This window comes from Mustela nigripes, chromosome 1, assembly GCF_022355385.1.
Source record: "Mustela nigripes isolate SB6536 chromosome 1, MUSNIG.SB6536, whole genome shotgun sequence".
Classification (NCBI taxonomy): domain Eukaryota; kingdom Metazoa; phylum Chordata; class Mammalia; order Carnivora; family Mustelidae; genus Mustela; species Mustela nigripes.
This window is the reverse complement of record NC_081557.1, coordinates 268,422,714-268,441,223: the sequence shown is the minus strand read 5'-3', so window position 1 is coordinate 268,441,223 and position 18,510 is coordinate 268,422,714. Positions and strand designations below refer to the sequence as shown.

Here is an 18,510-nt window from a genome sequence, read left to right as displayed (position 1 = left end):
GGGGGACGTCAGGGGAACCCATGCAGACGGGGACGTCAGGGGAACCCATGCAGACGGGGACGTCAGGAGAACCCATGAAGACGGGGGTCGTCAGGAGGGAACCCATGCAGACAGGGCTCACGCTGAGTTTTCCTGAGTTTGTCTTGTCCGTGTGTCAAGGGCACGAAACCGTCTCTGAATGTAACATTTACAAAGAGATTAGAAGTTCACATCAGGACTTTCATACGTGGAAATAACACTAGCCGTCACCTTGTAAGTCGTTTAGTATGTTATGGGTCAAGACCTGGGCGAAGCGTTTTGCAAGTGACGCAGTTGACGGTAGAGACGGGCTTTACCATCCACACGTTACACTGGGTAATGCAGCCGTAGGAATTAAACTCATTGTGTGTAATTGCTAAGCGATTTCTTTCCACAGAAAGGAGTAAAATAAGTCCTTTCATGTGTAATCTGGTGAACTTCCAAGAAACATTTTGATCCATTCAAGCTTTATTTTATCTGTGAAAGGCAGCTTTGAGAACTGGGGAGGGACTAACACAGGCCTGGTCGGCCCTCTTCTTCACAATGCCTTCATTGGCTGTGCCTCTTGCAGCTATTTACGGATAGCTTTGGAATATTCTAGAACCAAAGCCATCACGAGGGAGGCAGACTAGCCATTAGATTCATTTCTTTTTTTTTTTTTTTCAGAGCTTTTTTTTTAAAATTGGAGAGCATATTTATTATACATAGCCATGGGGGGTCCATAAATATCTCTCCCGTCAGCCAGTGTTATCCATCCAGCTGACTCATTTGCCAACTAGCTAAACAACGAATGACAACTAAAGCCTTTAGAGATTAAAATGTACATGTTGAATATTTCCATTTCTAGCTATATGTCAAACTAGATAGGCTGAAATCCTCTCACTACCAAATGTCTAAAAATACTGAATGAAACACGAAAAGCAGTATTACACGCGTGGCTGACTTCATGAGACAGCACTGGGGTTCCCCCGAGGTTGGGAACCACGCTTGGACAGGAGTATAGCCTAGAACTCAAACATGAAGCTGAAGTCTTGTGGGCACCCAGTGATCTGAGATGGCCCAGATTTTGTAGCTACTGATTTTAGTAGCTGCACCTTTAAGAACAGGGGACCAAGTTTGGGACCTGGGCAGTGTGAGAAGTTGAATCAGAGAATATTTCCCAAAGCCAGCAATCACACAGATGACACTCTCAGAAAAATGGAAAGCAAGAAAAGATATCTAATTTAAAAAGACAGAGTGCATGCAAGAAAACGTGCTTTTCTCATTATTGGGCTCTTGGTACAGAAGCAAAAGAGTCTCCTTTAAGAATTCTTGGCCCATAGGCTTGTCTTCATGGAGGTTGGGTGCTTAGTCTTCTAAGATGGAAAACCCCATGCAAGGATTTGAGAATGGGTTCATGTTGGTAGGATGCCCAACTTTTCAAGAATCAATGTATATCCGTCTGGATGAATGTACTCTTAACTCAGGCTACGAAGAACTCCCAGGGATAAAGTTCCAGAGAACATGAGCTCACATTTTAAAACATAAGACAAAAAATATATAGGAGGGGGAGAAAAGGTACCATGAGCGTTATTTGGCAGGCAAATAAGTGCTTCATTATTGGAGTAATCAGATACAAAATGTAAAATAAACCCACCTAACACATCTTTCAAAAATAAGAGAGGAAATGACAAATGAGTAAGGAACAGAGGGGAAAAATCTAATTGGTTTAGAAAAAGCTAATAAATAAAACTTCTGTTAAGTAATTTAGAATATAATAATTGAAATAACAGATTTAAGGGAGTTTCATTAATGCGGGAGCAGCTTCCATTGGACAAATCTTCTTGATGAGATTAATTATAATATGTATGTGAAAATATGTGGAGAGCAACAGAAAGTGGATATTTAAACCTTGAAAAAAGGGAATCATGCTGTGACAAATCCACATCCCTACAGCTGTTTAAGCCATTCATTTCAGGACACACCTTACTGTATGAGGCATGGGGATAAAATCTTTAGTTAACATCATACCTCGCAGTGAAATATTGAACATTTCCCCATTAGGTTGTGAACAAGGTAAGAATATTTTCTTTCCACTTTTTTTCAACATTTTCATAGAGGTCTTAGCCAATGAAATAAACCAAGAAAAAGAAATGAAAGCTCACAGATGAGAAGGGGAGAAGTTGCCTGTCTTTATTTTCAGACAACATGACTGTTTATGTAGAAAAGCCTAAAGCATCTATCAAAGAAGAACTAGAAGGAATGTGCATGATAATCGGTACAATGTCAATGTATAAATAAAATTAAAGTCACTTGAGTCAACATATAAATTAAGTCAGTATATAGATAAGAACTATTTTTCTATACTAGCAGGAAATAATTTATAAATGAAATAAAAATACTATTTATAATAACATCAGAAATTATAAAATAAATTTGAATATATTTAATGTGTAAAATATATAAGACCTCCATACTGAAAACTACAAAATATTACTGAGAAAAAATATACAACTAAATGGTAAGGTATACTATGGTTATGTATTGTAAAATTCAATATTTGATACAGTGTCCATTCTCCTCAGATTAATTACAGATTTAAGGTCATTGTAATATGAATTAGAGCAGGTGCATTTTTAGAAACTGAGACATTTACTCTAAGATTTACACAGAAACACAGTTTAGAAAAGTTAATAACCACTTTGAAAAACGAAAAACAGAATTGAGGAATTTACAATATCTGACACTGTAAACTGTAGTACTCTAGGCAGTGTCACAACACAGGGTAAAAAAATAGGTTCAGGGTGCCTGGGTGGCTCAGTGGGTTAAGCCACTGCCTTCGGCTCAGGTCATGATCTCAGGGTCCTGGGATCGAGTCCCACATCGGGTTCTCTGCTCAGCAGGGAGCCTGCTTCCCTCTCTCTCTCCGACTGCCTGCCTCTCCGACTACTTGTGATTTCTCTCTGTCAAATAAATAAATAAAATCTTTAAAAAAAATTTAAAAAAAGAAAAAAGAAAAAGAAAAGAAAAATAGGTTCATCTAATGGAATAAAGTCCAGAGATAGACATAGAATCAACTGATTTTTAGCAAAAAGCAAAAAGCCAGTCTTCCCAATAGACGATGCTGAAACAGCTGGGCATGCGTATGTGGGACAAATGAACCTGCTCCCACCTCACACAAGATAGAAAAATTAGTTCAGGAAGGTAATATGGAAATATTTTCACAACATGGGGTAGGCAGTGATTTCTTCGAATACAAAAGTATTAATTTGTATTAATTGTGTTAATTATAAAAATTTCAGTTACTATAATAAAAATATCATAGACTGGGTGACTTAAGCAATAAACACTTATTTCTGACATTTTTAAAGCCGAGGAAGTCCAAGATCAAGGTGCCTGCAGATCTGGTACCTGTCTGGTCAGGACCCACTGCTGAGTTGGCAGAGAGGTGCCTTCTCATTTTCATGCACGAGAGAAAGACACACACACACACACACACACACACACACGCACGCACGCGCGCGCGCACACTGAGTTTGGAGGGAGCTTTCTTCTTCTAAGAGTTCCTAATCACATTATGAGGGCTGGACCTCATGGCTTGCTTTACCTCCCAAAGGCCCTACCTCCATATGCCATCACATCAGGGTTTAGGGTTTCAACTTACCAATTTTGGGGAGACACAAACATGCAGTCCATAATAATTGGACTTCATCAAAATTAAAAACTTCTGGTAATTAAAATACTTTAGGGAAATGAGTTGTCATGCCACAGACTGGGAGAAAATATTTGTAATACACATTTATGTGACAAAAGACTTGACTGTATTGGGAAATACATAAATAACTCCTACAGTTCAATAAAAAGAAAACCCAATTTAAAAAAATGGTCAAAGGTCTTGAAAAATCACTTCCCAAAAGAAGGCATAGGAATGATCATTAAGTCCTACCAGACATCATCAAGGAAAGGCAGAGTAAAACTACAAAAGGGAACCATTTTATAGCCACTGAAATGACAGCAGTTTAAAAGACTGGCAATACCCAGGGTTGGTGAGGACTTTCTCCTAAATTCCTAGGGGAGAAAGAAAACTGTTTAAAGAACAGTCTGTCTGTTTTATATTGAGCCAAGCATATGGCTAACCTGTGACAAAAATTAAACTTCCAGGGAGGAACTTCACTTCTCAGTATTTGTTTAGGAAAACTGAAATCATGTCTTCCAAAATCTTGGGCAAGAATGTTCATTACAGGGATGCCTGGGTGGCTCAATCAGTTAAGCGTCTGCCTTCGGCTCGGGTCATGATCCCAAGGTCCTGGGATCAAGTCCCGCATTGGGCTTCCGGCTCAGTGGGGAGCCTGCTTCTCTCTCTGCCTCTGCTGCCTCCTCTGCTTGTGCTCTCTTGCTCGCTCCCTGTCAAATAAAAATCTTAAACAAACAAACAAACAAACAAGAATGTTCACCACAGCTTTATTGCTAAAAGTCCTCAAATCAGAAACAGCCAAAATATCCATCAGCATCCAATGTCTGGGCGCGGCGGCAGTATGTCAGCCACGGGTCGCTGCTCCGTGACAGACAGGCCTGGACGGCTACCGGCAAGTGTGCGTGGCCTTCGAAACCTGTGTGGAGCGGACGCAGCCAGAGACAAGAGTGTCTGCTGCATGATCACGTTTGTCCCCGTTCTAGAAGCCACAGTAGAAGTCAAAACAGTGGTTGCGAGTGGGAGAGCCGTTGGCCTGGAAGACGTACCAGGGACTTGCTGAGGGAATGAGTGTGTCTCCGTCTTGACTCTGTGGTCATTTGGTCCCGTGTATAATCGGCATCAAAACTCAGTGAACTGTTTGCGTATCCTTGTGTATAAATGACACATCAATCTGAAAAGTGTAACAGGCTCAATGTCAGAGGAGTCGCAAGTTAAATCAGTTCACCAGACGATACATTTAATTTACACAGTGTGTCACATAGAGCCACTCAAAGGTGAAAAAATAAGAGAACAGAGTGAGAAGTTCTTGAAATTATACATTGGAGTCCAAGATAAAAATAACGATAGAAAATCAGGAGAAAGCAGTATTTAAAGAAACAGTGGCTGAAAATTTGGGGGGAGTTACAAGAAACAGCAACCATCAGGTAAAGGAACCCAAACAAATCCCATCTGGGACAAACTGTATTTGCTGTGGCTCCTACCTTTGGGTAACAAATCACTCTGAAATGTAACATCTAGAACTACAAGAATCATTTGTCATCTCTCGCAGTTTCTGTGGGTCAGAATTTGGGGAGTGGTTCAGCCGGGTCGTTCTGACCTGAGGTGATCCATGAATTTTCGGTCCGATGTCGGCTAGGGCTTGTCTGGGGTCGGACCAGGGCATCCACATTCAAAGTCCCTTACTCGTGAGGCTGGGAAGTTGATGCTGGCGTTATCTGGGGGCACCGTGGCCTCTTCAGAGGTCGAACGTTGTCCTGTCTTGACAGCTGGCTTCCCTCAGAAGGCGTCATCCGAGAAGACCCTACAGCGCTGTGTAAGACCTACTCGCAGGGTCGCATCTCAGCGTTTCCCCTATGTCCGCTGGTCCCATAGGGCCAGCCCTGGTTTACTGTGAGATTCATTGTGGGGGGACAACAAAAACAGAGTAGTAAAAGCTACCAAGGACAAAAGACAGTTTACGCGGAAAGGAGGAAAACTTGGGCTTTCGGTTGACGTCCCAAGAGCAACCAGAGGATCCAGAATGCAGCGGAGGAGTAGTTTTAAAATTCTGACAGAAAATAACTACGAAACTTGAATTGTTCAGCCAGGGAGACTCTCCTCCAACAGAGTAGAAATAAGGGCGTTTTCAGACCAGGATGAAGGGCTGACCACCTTCACAGGGGGGTGCGCTTGAGGGAGTTGAAAAGTGATCCCTGGTGAGGATCCGAGATGCAACGTTAGGAAGATGGAAAAGAAGGTTGGATGTGTTCGCAGGACGGAGGAGAGGCCGGGCGCTCACCCGGCCGTCGGGCAGCGAGCGCGAGGAAACGCTGAGCAGCAGCACCACAAGCAGGAGTCGGTACAACTGGAATTAAAGCGGGAGAAAATGCTGGTCGTCCTCAAAGGAGGCAGCAAGAGGGACACAGAACACCCAGGAGCAGAGAGACCTGGGACGTGCGTAGACGTTCACAGATCACAACCGAGGACTGTCCAGCAGCTTTAGAAAACGGCGTCGGCTGCGCGGTGTTTGTAGGAGACGGAGCTGAGGCACGAGGCTGCAGGAAGCTGGAAGCAGAAAGGACTGAGGAACATACGCCTGGGAATCGCCAACGGGTTGAAACGCGGTTTTCATTATGAGGGAAGGGGGGGGTTGCCGGATATCAGGAAGGATTGTCCTTTGAGGGCGAAAGATTCTTCTTGCCGAGATGATATAAAAATCCTGATCTTTTATTTACCTACTAAAATGTTTCAAAAATAAGCAGAATTCGAAAGAAGTAATAAGGAGAAATGAGCCACTACAGGGGACTTTAATACTCCGCTCGGAAACCGACGGCGCATTCCGACTGAGAAGCTCGACAGCTCTCGGAGATGTGCGCAACACGATTAACAAACTTGATCCTATGAGCTGATGGAATATTGTTCCCAGGAGTTGAAGGACACAAATGAACGAGATGTGTTCATCCATTAGGGCCGTTAAGCAAGTTTCAGCAAACATGAGAAACCGGAGTTGGGCCGCCGGCCGGCAGCCCGGCCGAGCCGCTCCCACCACAGTCCCTGAGGGGGCTGTGTCAGGATGGGGGCAGCGGAGGTGCCTGGTGACGGCACAGCGAGAATGCACACCTGGGTGACGACTCCGGCTGTCCAGCCTCGGGCTTCAAGTCCTCAAGGATGAAAGGCTCCGTGTAAGGCTGAACTTGGCCTCCTTCCCCAGTTTGGATTAAATGGTGTTTTTCATCTTCCTTCATCACTTCTTGGAGTATCTGTGAGGGATCAGATATCTAAGGACAGAAAGAAAGGAACAGTGTGTGTGTGTTTGTTTACCAGCAAAGCGCGGCCGGTGAAAGCTTGGGGAAAAGACCCAAGTTAGAGAAAGGTCTGGGTTTTGGAGGTGTCCCTCTAGAGGCTGTGAAGGTGTGCCTTTCTGTGGTAATACAGAGGAGGACTTTGTAGTGTGCAGTGAAGAGCTCATTCTACTCTTCTTCCCCAATTCACCGTTGAGATGGCCGGCCAGATCTGTTCCCAGGTGAGTCCTCACTGGTCCAAGCTGTCTCTATCAGTAAAAACACGGAGAGGCGAGCAAGCGTTAGCAGACTTTACTAAAAGAACACCACATCGCCATCTCTCCTCTGCCCATCCAATGATTTCCGGATTCTTTCTCCACTCTCAAGGCCAAGAAAAGCTGATGTCGGCAGTAATGATTCAAAGTCTTTCTCTTGGTTATCACAAATGCATCCAGGACGATAATAAGGTGTAGGACAGTAAGGAATTAAAGAAAAATCCGTCTTGTTCTCAGCCTGAGCAGAATTCGTGTTGTAGTTTCACATCTTGGGTTTGCTCAGCAGAAAAGTTGGTAGCAATTCAAGAGATCAATAAACATTCTATATGGTCATGCTCTTAGCTCATCGCTCATCAATAAATGTTCTGTATGTATGGTTGTGCTGTGACCTCAGGTGAGTCATCCTCTCACGTGGTCATAGAGGAACTTAACCCTGTAAGTGAGTATTATATAAGAAAATACAATGTAGGACACATTAAAAGTTGATATTGTTGCCTGCTTCTTTATGACCTGTCTTCCCCTCGATGCGAATAGCCCCATGAGGGCAGAAACCATGCTATGGTGTTTACTGCCAGACTTAGAACTTTGTTTTCATATAAGAATGAATCAAAGGTCAGAGGGGCAACTTCCAGCTCGCTCTGCTTGGGATTCGTCTCTAGTTCTCATTCTTCCTCTTCCCCTCCCCTACTCACGCACTTTCTCCTTCTCTCTCTCTCTCTCTCTCTCTCTCTCTCAATCTCTGAAATAAATCTTTAAGAAAAGAAAATGGAAGGATCCTGTGTCCCTGACCTACTGCTTAGAGATCCCCCTACTGCTCAAGAAAATTCATTTTGAGAAGTAAATTAATGTAGGACTTAGGCATTTATACTTCCTGAGATATGTTTGTTCAACAGTAGCTCTAGCATAACCCTAAATCAGAAAGATGTACGAGGTTTCAAAATAGCAAGACTCAACATCACAAAGATATGAATAGTCTCCAAAGTCACGTACCAATTAGATACACTTCGGTGGGATTCCATCGAAGCTTTTCATGAAGTCTGGCAAACCGATTCTAAAGTTTGTGTAGACTAACCGAGGACCAAGAATAGCCAAGACATTTCTGAAGGCCAACGGAGCGGACAGGAGGGACTTCTCGTACACACCGGAATTATAATGACTCAGGCGGAGGGAATGCAAATGAAAAGCGCAGTGATTTAATACTGACCCATGTCAAAAATGAAAGTTGCTCTCCCTAGAGGATCGCGAGGACATAGGGCCACCAACCGGAACTCAGCCTTGTTGCTGGGGAAGGAGGGGTGGGCGGCAGGGCAGTATGATCCCTAGTGAAAGTGACTTGACGACGTGTGGTGACATTGAAGACATCACATCTTTGATCTTGTGACTCTACCATCTTACATGGACCTCTGCTAGGTAACGTGGAGAACAATATTGAAGCATTTTTGTGGGAGCGCACTCTCAGATACAAGGCGAATGTCCATCAGGAGCAGAACGGACCAGAAAATCATTGCATGCTAATTCGGTGCTGTATGATACAGCAATGAAAATAAATGTGCTCCAATATCAATTAGATTCACAAAGGTAATTTTAAACGACATTAGGCAGTTTGCCCAAGAAGAGATGTAAGATGTATCTAAAGTTTTTAAAAACAAGAACTTATTTTACTTAAGGATCTGAAATGTGTGGTAAGCTTTGTGCAGTGGCAGTATCGTAGCCAATGAGGTTTATCCGAGGCGCAATTATTGCTAATTGAAATGTGTGGTAAAATTAGAAAGGAATGCGAGTACCCAACGCACACCAACGTCAGGGGAGCGGTGACCTCTTGGCAATGGGCAGTGGGACGCCGGGGAAGGAACACACAGGGCTTCTGCACCGACTGCTCGTTAACCTGGTGGTGGCTCCGGGGTCCTGCTTTTCTGCTCAGGCTTTATAACCTGCATGCAGGTCATGTTATATGCTTCAAGCTTTTTCTCACCTGACCAAGGAAATTATCAGCTCCCACTACATCCTGTCTGCCAGACCCTTATTAGTTGTACTTATTAAGTAGCGATTAAGCTTTTCCCACCAATGTGCTGAATGTATGATGCTGCTTTCCTCTTAGAAATCTTCCTCTTCCTTCTCAATTTATGGTTAACGGGAAGGTTCCCTTCGGAGCCTGGTTCGAGCCTCCCCTCAAGCATCCATGGCCTTCCGAGAGTTTCATTTTCTGCTCTTGAACACGGGGATAACTGTCCCTCGCTCCCCGAGCTGTTGTGAAGATCGCACATATACATGAACATGTGCATTTACATATCTTTTCGACACTGGTGTGAACAGTTATCGCTTCATTCAGATTTCTTCACCAGACAGGTGTTGAACATCTGCTGTGTCACAGACGCTGTCGGGGTTACAAAGTGAGTAGGATGTACTGCGGCTTCTCCTCAAGAAGCTAGAGTTCCTCGCACACGACTGCAGGATTTTGCCCCAAGGACGTAACTGTGGAGTAGAAACAGTGTTAAAGCACCTCGGAGGAGAAAGGAACTGGTTCTGTAAGTTCAAGGAAGGCTTCAAAGAGGAGGTGGCCTAGGAGATGAGCCTGCAGAGAGTTTTGGGTCTGAGTGCCCCTTCAGCTGGCTCCCTTTCTAGTAAATGCACTGAGAATCCGGGGTGAGTCACCACTCCCCCACGCAGAGTGGGCTGTGGCCCTGAAAGACGCACGCCTTCGCCACCCTTGCTCCGCTCCCGCCCCTGGAAGCCGTCGCCGCTGCCTGTGTGGGGGGACGGACTTCAACATCGCAAGGACGTGAAACCGTCTCTGGTCGCTGCACACGGGATACACATTCCACTGTACCCTTGTCTAGACTTGGGTAAAGTAGGTGCCCTGAAAACCCCACATGAATATTTTTTTGGAAAGTTATGTCCCCATGAATCATTTGGCTTAATTAGACTGGTCATTTTGTATCCATGTTTTATGTGACCAAGAGAACCAATAGCTGACAAATCTCCTGGCCCAGAGAGAAACCGCTGGGAAAAAGCTAATTCTGACTGGACACAGGCTCCAGCAAGCCACATGCTAATTTTTCTATTTCTGAATGATGCAGCCACCACTGCAGATTTAGAAGCATCTTAAAACCTTCTAGTACATTAAGGTTTTTGGAGATTTAATGTTTTTAAGCTCTCAGCATCATGTAAGCCGACTTTCATAATGGAAATTTGATAGAGGCAAGAGAAAGCCTGTGTAAAGCTTCTCTGGATATTCTTGAAAGATCTGTTTTGTGAGTAGAATTTTTTTTAAAAAGTGTGGGTCTGTTTTCTTGCCTTCTAGAAGGATCCTTTAAAACTGGTCAGGACATGTATAACCTTCTCTCAGTCCTTAGTGGCTTCTTAGACCAAAAAAGTCTCTGCAGTTCTTTCTGGGGTTTACCAGGCCGACGCAAACTCGGCCCTCACTTCCCGTCTGTCTTCCCGCACACGCAGTGGCCCAGCCACACTGGCCTTCGTCCGATCCTTGAACTTACCACGCACGTTCCCGAAGGCGAGGGCCTTTGCGCTGCTCTTTCTCTGTCAGAATCATTCTTGCTCAGATTTTTATGAGCCTTTTTCTCATTTCAGGCAGATTCCTGCTGACATCTTCTCCAATGCTCCCTCCTCAGAGAGCCTTTTCCTGGCCACCCTATTTAAAGTAAAATTCCTATTGATCTCCATCCCTCACTCTGCCATATGTTTCTTCGTAACGTCGGTCACTATCTGGCATTACTATGTATGATCTTCTATTTTCATGCTTGTTCCCCTCTTTCTCTGAGATGCCGTCTCTGAGAGGCCTGGGGCTCTGTCTGTATCCTGGTGCTTGGTACATACGGGTCTTCTGTAGCTACTTAGCGAGTGAAGGAAGGAAGGAACTTAACATCTCCGTTGCCTAGAGAGAGAGGTTTAAAAAGACTTGAGCTTTGCGGTGGAAGCCATGGTGGTACAAGACGGAGGTGGTGGGAATGGTTATAGGAAATCCCCAGAACTTGACATCAGAAGATCTGAGGCCCTCTCGATTAAGCATGTGACTTTACACTTGATCTTAGCCAAACTTTAAGTCAGTCCGAGTGTCGATCTCCTAACCAGTCTAACCAGATGTTAGACTAAAGTTGATAAGATCAAAGAAAAGTGGTAAGTTCCCATAAATCTTAAAATCTTAATATAATTACAGCCATTTCTGTGGGTCAGTATCAAATACTACAAAAGCAAAACCAGCTATTCAAATTAAAATTCACCATTTTCAGAGCTAGAAAAACTCTTAAACATCTAATGAACATACAGTCATTTTTAAAAGGAAAACTTCAATGTTATGAAAAACATGTATTGGAAGGCCATTATAAAACAACAAACTATAATATCTCCATCGGTGCACACACAAACACAATTATAAACATTGCTTTCTTGTCTCTTAAATTTCAGTCTTTATAAAATTAGCTAGGATTTTCATATTGGTTCCTTCTCTGAGGAATAAGTAGATAAGCTAATCTCAGCTGGTTACAAAATTTTAATTTCATAGTATCCCCAGCCATCCCTTCGATAAAATCTTTATGAGTCATTCTGTATAGATAGAAGAAAATGGTGAAATCCCACTTCAAATTAGGCTGTTTAAATTTCCTTTTTCTAATAAGGAAATCCTTGCTGTTACATATAAATACTAAAAGGTATTACTGAAATGCTAAATTTCTAAGAGATTTATTTAGAGTAACACAAAGATTTTAAATATTCATGTTTGAATAAATAAAGGAGGGCTGGGTTTTATAGTTCATTGACATACTCTCTCAGATGAGGGTCTATTTTGATGTTAGCCTTATTTGTTGTGTTTTTACTCAATATTATTGCCATTTTATTGCGATAGTCCAGGTGCTTAATGAAACCGTTAACACGTGCATGTGGAGGCTCAGGTATCGTTTGTGTGTGTTTACCCCGGGGAGGTGAGGGGGGTCCTATGAGAATTCCTGCATGTACTGGAGGTGCAAAATACCAGCCGAACAGCGTCCGTGGACAGAATCCCACTGTCTGTCTTGCGGGCAGATGTCAGGTGTGCACAGCCGTCCCCCAGTGAGCGGGTCTTCCTGTCGCTCCGGACTTCTTACCCACTTCTACTCTGCTCATGAGGCTGGTTCATTGAATAGAGCCTCAGAGAAGTGGAGGGACCTACTCTGCAGAGACGGGGGAGGGTCGTGCTGATTCAGTTCCCCGGGAGAGTTCCTCATCCTGAGTCAGGGCCAAGCTCAGGTTATCACCTCCCAATGGCATCCTCCGCCGTGGTCTTCTCCCGCATGTTGCAGAAGGGTATGTTTTTTGGCCCCTGCGTCGTCTTCCACTCCATCATGTGTCACTTGAAGCAGCACTAATCGCATGTGTAAGTAGTCCCCGCACTCTGGCTTCCCCCCAGGCAGCTCTGTCTCTGGAAGCCTAGCACAGAGCCCGGCCGGGGGTGCAGGCTGACTGTCTTTTCAGGACAAGTAAGTTCACGCAGGGGCTGTTCACCACTGACTTGCCTGAGAAGGACTCCAAGTGTCCATGGTCTGGCCCAAGTTGAGAAGAGGTGATTCTGGCTTTTTCTTTGGAAAGCCAGAATGTCAAGGGTGCGGACATGGTGCATCGTGGTTTTGAAAGATGGATCCGACTTTTAAGAATCCCTTTTCCCCTTGCTATTGATTTTCTCTCATGACGGAGCCCAAAGTGCACCAGGGTTGATCTTACCCCTTCCTCTCCTCTCCTTAATGAGAGCCGCCGTCGATCACAAAGTTGCCTGCTTGCTCTGAGCTTTATGTATGTTGTAGCGGCCTACACCTGCCAGCCATTCCTCTCCTCTCCTCTTTCAGGGGTCATGGGCGTGGAAGTGTGTACGTGGAACTTGCTCCAGTGTAACTAGATTTGTACCTGGTCCTGCAAAAGAATAAATGAGAGGCTCAGTGGTGTGTGTGGGTATGTGTGTGAAGGGGAGGGTGGAGGTGTAGACAGCAGGCAGGAGAAGTTAGAGGGTGACGTAGAGAAGAACATGAGTTTCTAGTCTCTGAAAATGTCTTTGACATCCTTTTCCAGGTTGACTTTGGATTTGCTAAGAAAATAGGATCTGGACAGAAGACATGGACATTCTGCGGAACTCCAGAGTATGTAGCTCCTGAAGTCATTCTCAACAAAGGACATGACTTCAGTGTGGATTTTTGGTCTCTGGGGATTCTAGTGTACGAGCTCCTAACGGGCAAGTAAGTCACCTTCAAATTCACAGAAGTGCCAAAATAATTTACTGATGATAAATATATATATATATATATATATATATATATATATAATTTAAGAGTTTAACATTTTAGAATGTTTTTGATTACATGTGATGCCTTTTCCCCTTTGTCTATTCTGCATATAACATGCTTGCTGGTTTGTAACATGGAGAAAACATGTGGGAATGTACAGAAGGATGGACAGAATTACCCTGGTTTGCCTAAAATGCAAGGGCCTGTTGCTATAGATGACCTGTTAACTGTGTGAAGGTTTGGTAATTCTGTTGTGAGAATCAGGAGAGGAACTGAGGCTGTTTTTATCTCCTCTCGTATACATTTTTGGTAATCGAGAAAATTGTAATCACGTTTCAATTAAATCCATTAAACAATGAAACTAAATTTAGCCCCATTCTTCCATCTTCCCAATAAATCATTAACCAGAAAAGCTAAGAAAAGGAACATTGTTGGATCTAAATTTTAATCTCCTTGTCAGCTGCTTTCCAGAGGTGCTAATGAACCCAGACCAGACACGGCAGGAGGCTTAGCAGTCCAGATTAACTGTCGCTCCTGGAGGGATTAAAGGGCTGTATTAATGAATCCGGGGCCCCAATATTCAACATGGGTGCACGCATACACACACATGCACAAGCATTCACACCCACACGTGCACACACACATACACAGGCCCTATGTGATCTTACCTCGGACGATGAAGTGCTTTACACATTATAAAGCTCTCACATGTGTATTCTCTAGTTTCGTTTTCACGGGTCTGTGTGGAAGTTAAAGAAGAATTTTTATTATTTTATGACTTCAGTGTTATGGATTAGACAGTCAGGACAGAGAGCTACCTGCTTAAGATCAGGGATTTGATCCCGGATCCTCTAACCGTAAATATGATCCGCTTTCCACTATATGCTTATGCCTTACAATGTGCGTTTTTAATAGAATGTGCGGACACCCCCATGGGAAACAGTTCCGTTTTCTTCCCCGTTTCTCATCAGCTGATTTGATCATCGTTACAAACCCTTATAAGCAGATGTTCTCGGATTTTCAGAGGATTTGTACATGGACTGGCATACCAAATACTGGAACGAGCCCTTCGGTGGGCTTTAAGTCTCAACACATACTTAGAAAGAATTTCATAAAATCTTGAACTTTTACACTACAAATTTGTTTTTTGTTTTTTTTTTTTTTTAGATTTTATTTATTTATTTGACAGACAGAGATCACAAGTAGGCAGAGAGGCAGGCAGAGAGAGAGGGGGAAGCAGGCTCTCCACCAAGCAGAGAGCCCGATGCGGGCCTCGATCCCAGGACGCTGGGATCATGACCTGAGCTGAGGCAGAGGCTTAACCCACTGAGCCACCCAGATGCCTCTACACTACAAATTTCTAATGTGAGATTTCATGTGGCTATATTGGACCTCCTTGTCCACATGCATTGAGCAAACAGATATGAGAGAGCATTTTATATTATCTGTATTCATTTCCAAATAGTCATTGCTTAAGATTTTGAAGGAAAGAAGAGGAAATTTTCCAGAACGTCATTCAGAGAGAAAATTGCTTATAGTCTTGGGACACAAGGAGTTCTATTTCAAGAACTTGTTCCTTCATCCCTGCGAAATTTGTCAGCTGCATTTCTAAGAAATACATGGTGGTTCATGTAGGTTGCTAGGGAATATACAACTCAGTCTTTATCAGCTGGGATAGGTTCCTGCAAGGAATAAGGAAATAAAGTGAGGGGATAGGGAGGAGGAATCCCCAATAACTCAGGGTTGGTTAAAGTGGCTTTGAACTGTCAAGACGTTGAGGAATTGTTCTTGTAAAGGTGTTCAGGGTAGGGCATGAGAAAAGTTCATTTTAAATGCCCTGAACTCTAGAGAGTCAGGAGGTATAGGCAAATGAACTACAACACAACACGACCTAATTGTCAATATAGATGTATGGGAAATAGAGCAGTGTTTTTGGTTTCATACCTCATTTTCTTATTTTCTTTCCAAGCAAGACAAGAGATTGTTGCAAAGTTGTCGCACCCACCTTATTCCAAGTTTATTCCTGGGTGGGAACTCAGTAGCGAAGCGTCTCATGCACGGCCAGGATATAGCCGAGTAGTTCATGAGGGCCATCTTCAATTTTCAAAAATTAAACGACACAACAGAACAAAGTGTTTCTAACAGCAGCGCGTGTGGGTTAACACGCTATCCTTCAGTGGTCAGCTCCCGGCGCGTCCTGCGCCGGCCTAGCAGCGCCCCCCGAAGTAGTCTGTCCTCGCGCCTTCCAGAACCTCCCTTCCTCTCGTTTCTCCCCCACGCTAACGGCTCCGTGTCTGTCGTCACTGCCGGACCCTCCTTGTCCTCCTGGCGTCTCCGCTCCGGGCCGCCTCAGTCTTGATGTCTTTTCCCTCCGCTCTCTCCTTGGCTGGACCGTCAAGTCCGCTGCCAGAAACGCCGTCTGATGAGGCCCCGCAGCCGTGCCTGCAGCGCCCGCGCCTTTCCTGAAAGCCAGAGTCACCAACTCAGCGGTCTGCGTGGACCGTTACACCCCAGCTCGGGGTGGACCCGCCACAGCCTGCTCTGTGCCTCGGGACGCACGCCAGCCTCCTCTTGGACAGCTGTAGCCCCGTTCCAGAAGCCGAAGCACTTGCCCGTCGATCTCGAATCCCTTCTTCGTCCTACACCCACCTTCACCCCCGGACAGATCCTATTCGCTTTACCACCCAAACAGACCCAGGAGCCAAGCCCGGGGCACCACCTTCCCGTCCACCATCCCCGTTCAGGCCACCAGGACTTCCTACCCCGCTGCTAGCACCGTCACGGGTCACTTTGGACACGTTTTTAAGAAAGGCTCGCTCTGACTGCTGTCAAGGCCGTCGCCGGACTCGGAGCACGTCCCGGGGCCCTGAGCGTCACCTCCAGCTTCCCACGACACGCCTCATTGCTCCGACCCTCCCCGCTTCCTTACTTCCCCGCAGCAGCCCAGACCTCCTCACGTTTTCCAGAACACCGGCGCCACCCCCGCTCCCGGCCTGGGTGCTTGCTGTCCTTGGTCTCTTGCTGGCGGCTGACGGCGCGGCTCATTCCCCGCGCCTCTCCGTGGATGTCACCGCTCAGTGGTCCGCTGATGACAGAGGCTTTCCCCCTCGTCCGGCTTTGAGAAAACCACAGCTCCGTCTGTCACTCCGTCTGCTCCTTTACGTTTCTTCTCGGTGACCATCACCGCCTGACAGCTGACTTGTATGTGTATGTGTGTCATTTGCTGGGTGATAGGAAAGCAGCGCAGCTATTTTCGAGCGTGTATCCAGATTTGTTCATGTAACGACCACTGAGAACGGAGGAGGGGGAAGGGGGAGAAAGGTAAGAAAGTCGCTTGAAAATGTGTCTGACACGTCGGTCCTAGTGTCCTGTTTTGGCTTTCCTCAGCCCTCCCTTTTCCGGGGTTGACCAGATGATGACCTACAATTTGATTCTCAAAGGAATTGAAAAAATGGATTTTCCCAGAAAGATCACAAGAAGACCCGAGGATTTGATTCGGAGGCTTTGCAGGTGAGAATGAAAATGAAAACCCCTAGTTCTTGGGGAATGTGTGAAGTCTTCTCGTTTCCGTGTCCACACAATTTAAAATGTGGCAGGCATTTACTTTCTGTACTTTTCATGCAACTAAATTCTGCTCAAAGAAAATCATTTCTTCATTAGGAGTTTGACTTTGCTTCGTGTTACAGAACCACAATACCTACTTACAGTTTAAAAGAGATCTACAGTTATCCGCTTCTCTTTGGGAATCATCTTTATGTGTCTTAGGGCAAAAAGAACATTAGTTTAATAAAGGAGTAATTAATTTACAACCTTGTTATTTTGAGAGAAAACCAATGGTGCTGATAAAGTGTCACTACTTACCTTCTGTCCGTCTCCATTTTAAAAAGCAGTGCATTTCTGGCCTTATTTTACATCACTCCTAATTTCCATTTACCCTTCAAAGTAATATATCAGAGAATGGAAGGCTTTTGGAATTTGTGTTTAAACTTTACTTTGTCACTGTTTTTTTTTTTTTTTTGCACATTTGAACTTTATTTTTTAAGAAAGCATTAGCATTTAGTAAATTTAGAACATGAAACCTAGTTGTGGGTTGCCAGCAGAAATCTCTGCATGTTTCTAAGATTCCAGCTCAGATGTAAATGATTCTCTAAAGCTTTCTCTGTTTTCCTCAGCAGAGTTGATAAGGTGACATCCTTCTTCATAGCTCATTTAAAACACCGGTGTGTGTGTGTGTGTGTGCCTGTGTGTGTGTGTGTGTGTGTGTGTGTGTGTACATACACTCACACACACTGGAGAGAGCAGTGTGATTTTCATTTCCCTATACTCAGTCTCTAAGTCTATGAATACTGTTGAATAAATGAATACATAATGAAAAAATGTTAAATTTTAATTTAAAATTCACTGAAGCATAATTATTATGAATTGCCTGTCAAAAAATTTTTATTTTAGGCAAAATCCAACAGAAAGACTTGGAAATCTGAAGAATGGAATCAATGACATTAAGAAACACAGGTACGTAGCCCAGAAAAAAATAGAAATTTATAGAAAAACGTACTTGACGCTTACCTTATAAATCACAAGGGCCCCTTTACAGATATTCAGTTTTTCCTTTTTGGTGTTATTTTTAATTTGTTTTTACTAGGTGTGGTTACAATAATCAGTCTCAAGGTGATTTCTCTAATGCTGAAGATCCATCAAGAATGGATGAAATTCTAAAACAAGTGACAAAATCACATCTCTAAGTTATAGCGACTTAGCTTTTTATATTTTGCTATTTTTATTTTTTATTTTTATGTGTATTTTTTAAGTAGGTTCCACACTGGGTATGGAGCTCGACACAGGGCTCAGACTCACAACCCTGAGATCAAGACCTGACTGAGATCAAGGGTCGGATGCTCAACCAACTGAGCCACCTAGGAACCCCATATTATGTTTTAAAATATCAACTTGGATTCTTTGAGGAATTGAGTTCTAATTTTGACGTTTTTTGGTCGTTAAAGTACAATATAGTTGCCGTTGTC

The 18,510-nt window shown here is 44.0% G+C and overlaps 1 protein-coding gene and 1 pseudogene across 2 annotated transcripts in view; both read left to right on the top strand.

The window, feature by feature from the left end:
- The window catches only part of PRKG2 (protein kinase cGMP-dependent 2), a 97,780-nt gene that overhangs the window by 66,251 nt on the left and 13,019 nt on the right, over positions 1-18,510 (top strand). For both annotated transcript variants that reach the window (XM_059385798.1, XM_059385792.1), the window contains exons 15-17: positions 13,278-13,441; positions 16,877-16,999; positions 17,939-18,001. In XM_059385798.1, the coding sequence (XP_059241781.1) occupies positions 13,278-13,441; positions 16,877-16,999; positions 17,939-18,001 (350 nt within the window). The remainder of the gene's footprint in view (positions 1-13,277; positions 13,442-16,876; positions 17,000-17,938; positions 18,002-18,510) is intronic.
- LOC132008886 (U4 spliceosomal RNA) lies at positions 8,912-8,983 on the top strand (annotated as a pseudogene).